This window comes from Anoplophora glabripennis, unplaced genomic scaffold, assembly GCF_000390285.2.
Source record: "Anoplophora glabripennis isolate ALB-LARVAE unplaced genomic scaffold, Agla_2.0 scaffold6923, whole genome shotgun sequence".
Classification (NCBI taxonomy): Eukaryota; Metazoa; Arthropoda; class Insecta; order Coleoptera; family Cerambycidae; genus Anoplophora; species Anoplophora glabripennis.
In genome coordinates, this window is record NW_019423074.1 from 1 (window position 1) to 3,567 (window position 3,567).

General features: G+C 34.8%; 1 protein-coding gene across 1 annotated transcript; it reads left to right on the plus strand.

Moving 5' to 3' along the window:
- Positions 1 to 947: 947 nt before the first annotated feature.
- Positions 948 to 1,760, plus strand: LOC111693046 (ADP-ribosylation factor-like protein 8B-A). The gene is made up of 3 exons (XM_023457183.1): positions 948 to 1,175; positions 1,239 to 1,393; positions 1,595 to 1,760. The coding sequence occupies exons 1-3, from the start codon at positions 1,053 to 1,055 to the stop codon at positions 1,758 to 1,760; spliced, it is 444 nt and encodes a 147-aa protein (XP_023312951.1). The 5' UTR covers positions 948 to 1,052.
- Positions 1,761 to 3,567: the final 1,807 nt, after the last annotated feature.

Below are 3,567 nucleotides of genomic sequence, written 5' to 3' on the forward strand. Positions count from 1 at the left end.
TCGGCGTATAAGTATATGTTGGTGTTGGGGGGATGTGGGATGTCGGAGTTGTAAATGGTGTATAGGTGTGGGGACAGGACGGTGCCCTGGGGAACTTATAACTGAACTAAATTTGAAAGTAGGTACTATATTAAAAATATGTCATATTCGTACCCACATGTCCTTTTGTAGTACATAATTATTTTCGCACGATATGTTTCTCTTTGGAAGTCCAACTAGTTTGCGCATTATATATATTACAGTCTAAAAATAAAGATTTGTACCTTCAAAAAATAAATGTTAAGAAAATTATATTTTTAGTTCTTACCTGGGATGTACCTACCTATTTTTAAACTTGTACAAGTTACCTGCCGTGGGCGGTGTGCAGCCACCCTTAACTACAAGAGGATATTTTATTTTGTATATGTATGTAATTATATGGTCACATATCTAAATATGGTGCTATTATCTAATCACATTTTTCAAGTAGTTAAACTGAAAAGTATGCTTTTTCAAATGTTTTCTTTGCGCGACATCCAAGTTTGTATTATAAACTATAGATATGTTATACCTTACGCCGAGGGCCCTAGCCGGCGGGGCCCAGCCAGGACAAAAGGAGGTCCCACAAAGCGCCTACACCGGCCGCATTTGCGGTCGGGGTAGACGACGGATGGGGCCCACCTACGAAGGCNTCAGTTTTTAATTACTTATCACGACTGTTTGGAACTTTAAGCTACATAAACTAACGAAAGTATGTTAGAAAATTAATTTAATATCTATCAAAATGTATTCAACTGATTAATCAGGGAGACTCTCCATGTGATTAATGATTGAATAGAATGTTCAGAATAGTTCTTTAAGAAGAAAGGAAAACTTCCATAGAAGAAATAATATTTTAGTGTTAGCTCCACTTCCACTTCCACTGTCTATGGTAGCAACCGAGTAACTTTTGACAAATGACATATTTGACAAACAGGTTTGGTGTTAAATGTCACTTTTCAATTTATTTATTAAAGATTTTATATAGTATTTGTGAATATATTTAAAACGTTTGTTAATTTTAATCAGCCAACATGTTAGCGTTAATGAACAGGATATTAGACTGGTTTCGCAGTTTATTTTGGAAAGAAGAAATGGAATTAACATTAGTTGGTCTTCAATATTCAGGAAAAACAACATTTGTTAATGTTATTGCGGTAAGTTTTGTGAACATTTGATACTTATATTTTTTAAAACAAAATTTGTTTTATATATTTTAGTCGGGGCAATTTAGTGAAGATATGATACCAACGGTGGGTTTCAATATGAGAAAAATCACAAAGGGTAATGTAACAATTAAAGTTTGGGATATTGGTGGACAACCAAGATTTAGATCAATGTGGGAACGTTATTGTAGAGGTGTAAATGCTATTGTGTAAGTGAAACGACCATATAAATATATGTACATAATTTACTTACCTTCGAAACTGTTGCATGTTGTGAAAAATTGGTTTACCTATATGTACATCTTAAAATAAATGTTAATAATTAATCTATTTGTGACCGTTACACTATTGCTTCATAAAAATTAAATTGACGTTTATGATGAGTCATCACATGTTCCTTTGTATATTAGCTACATGGTAGATGCAGCTGATCCTGACAAAATAGAAGCCTCCAGAAATGAACTTCACAATTTACTGGATAAACCTCAGTTAGCAGGGATACCTGTCCTGGTGCTTGGTAATAAGCGAGACAAACCTCAAGCTTTAGATGAAAATGGCCTTATTGAACGAATGTAAGTCTAAATTATTTTAATTTTTAAATGTTTTAACCATTACAAAAAAGCAACGTGCGATAAGAATACAAACAAGATAAACTACTTATTTTCATACATCATTATTTTTTAAATTATTTATTGAAATTTAAATATATTGTACATAAAATTTTGGTGTCTTTCGACTCTGTTTTTTCAGAATTTTTTTTTTATTTTTCAACATAGTCTCCTTGTAACTCTACACACTTCTCCCACCGATGCTCCCATTTCTGAACCCGTCCAAATAGTACTCGGCGTTTTTCTCTGCAAAATAATTGTTCACGAAGGTGATTGCCTCTTAATTTGACAAAAATCTCTGTCCGAGCACAATTTTTAGATAAGGGAACAAAAAGAAGTCGCTTGGGGCTAGATCTGGTGAGTAAGGCGAATGGTCAAGCAGTTCAAACCATAATTCGTGGATTTTCGCCATGGCAACCGCTGAGGTGTGAGATGGTGCGTTGTCTTGGTGAAACAGGATTTTCTTTTTCTGCAAATGTGGTTGTTTTTCCGCAAGTTCTGCCTTCAGCTTGTCAAGTAATGATGCATAGTATGCTCCTGTAATGGTTTTTCCTTTTTGAAGATAATCTATTAAAATAACTCCATGACTATCCCGAAACACAGTCGCCATCACTTTCCCAGCCGAAAAAACAGTTTTTGCTTTTTTTGGAGCCGGTTCCCCTTTTGCAGTCCACTGTTTGGACTGTATTTTTGTTTCGGGCGTATGATGGTGTATCCAAGTTTCATCTACAGTAATTAATCGGCGCCAAAACTCGGATTTATTGCGCCTAAACTGTGCCAACAGAGCATTGGAAATGTTCATTCGAACACGTTTTTGGTCTAACGTGAGCAAACGCGGCACCCAACACGAGGACAGCATCCTCATGTTTAAATGTTGATTTAATATGTGACAAACACGTTCTTTTGACATGTTCATAACCTCTGCTATCTCTCTCACTTTAATTCGGCGGTCATCTAGCACCATTTAGTGAACTTTGGCGATGTTTTTGTCGGTAGTTGCAGTTTTTGGACGTCCTGAACGTTCCATCGTCTCCCAAGCTCTTACGGCCAGATTTAAATTCAGCTGCCCAAAATTTCACTATGGTAAATGATGGTGCAGAGTCCCCATACACAGAATCCAACTCATCTTTGATTTGAGTAAGCGTATTGCCTTTCAAAAACAAATACTTAATGACAGCTCGATACTCGATTTTCTCCATTTTCATAAAAACACTCACATCAACTAACTCAAACGACTGCTACATAACAACTGCGCGTCCAAAATGGCTGAAACTTTGGTGAGTAACTGTCAACAGATGAGCTTTTATTTACGAGTGCTGCCATCTTCATGTTGAGGTCGGAAACTTTTCAGACCACCCTCGTATAATAGCCAATAATTACTAGATGATTATTAGTCTAACCGGATAAAAAAAAAAACAGAAAATTGTGACAAAAACAAAATGTAAATGTTGTTTTATACATTTAAGCTTAGTTTAGACTCAATAATAACTCACCAATAGAATAACAGGAAATTTCTATACCATCTGTTCTATAAACAAAATTATTGATTAAATGTCAAGAAAAATATTATGCAATTTAAGATTACAACTTATTAAAAACATTTTAATTAGGTATATTAAACTTATTACTGGTTTATACTATGAAGTTTAAAATGTTCTCTTTATTTTCCCATGTATTATAAAAAATATAACGAGCGTTCAAATAAAAACGTGGTCAAGTTGGTTCTGAAAATTTGGACGTAGGGCGTAGCGTATAGCAAATGAACTTAAACGTCA

What these genes read in the sequence shown, in the direction of transcription:
- LOC111693046 (XM_023457183.1), top strand. Translation starts at nt 1,053, where the DNA reads ATGTTAGCGTTAATGAACAGGATATTAGACTGGTTTCGCAGTTTATTT. An exon ending in CATTTGTTAATGTTATTGCG is followed by an intron (nt 1,176 to 1,238) that starts GTAAGTTTTGTG and finishes TATATATTTTAG; the next exon opens with TCGGGGCAATTTAGTGAAGA. An exon ending in AGAGGTGTAAATGCTATTGT is followed by an intron (nt 1,394 to 1,594) that starts GTAAGTGAAACG and finishes TTTGTATATTAG; the next exon opens with CTACATGGTAGATGCAGCTG.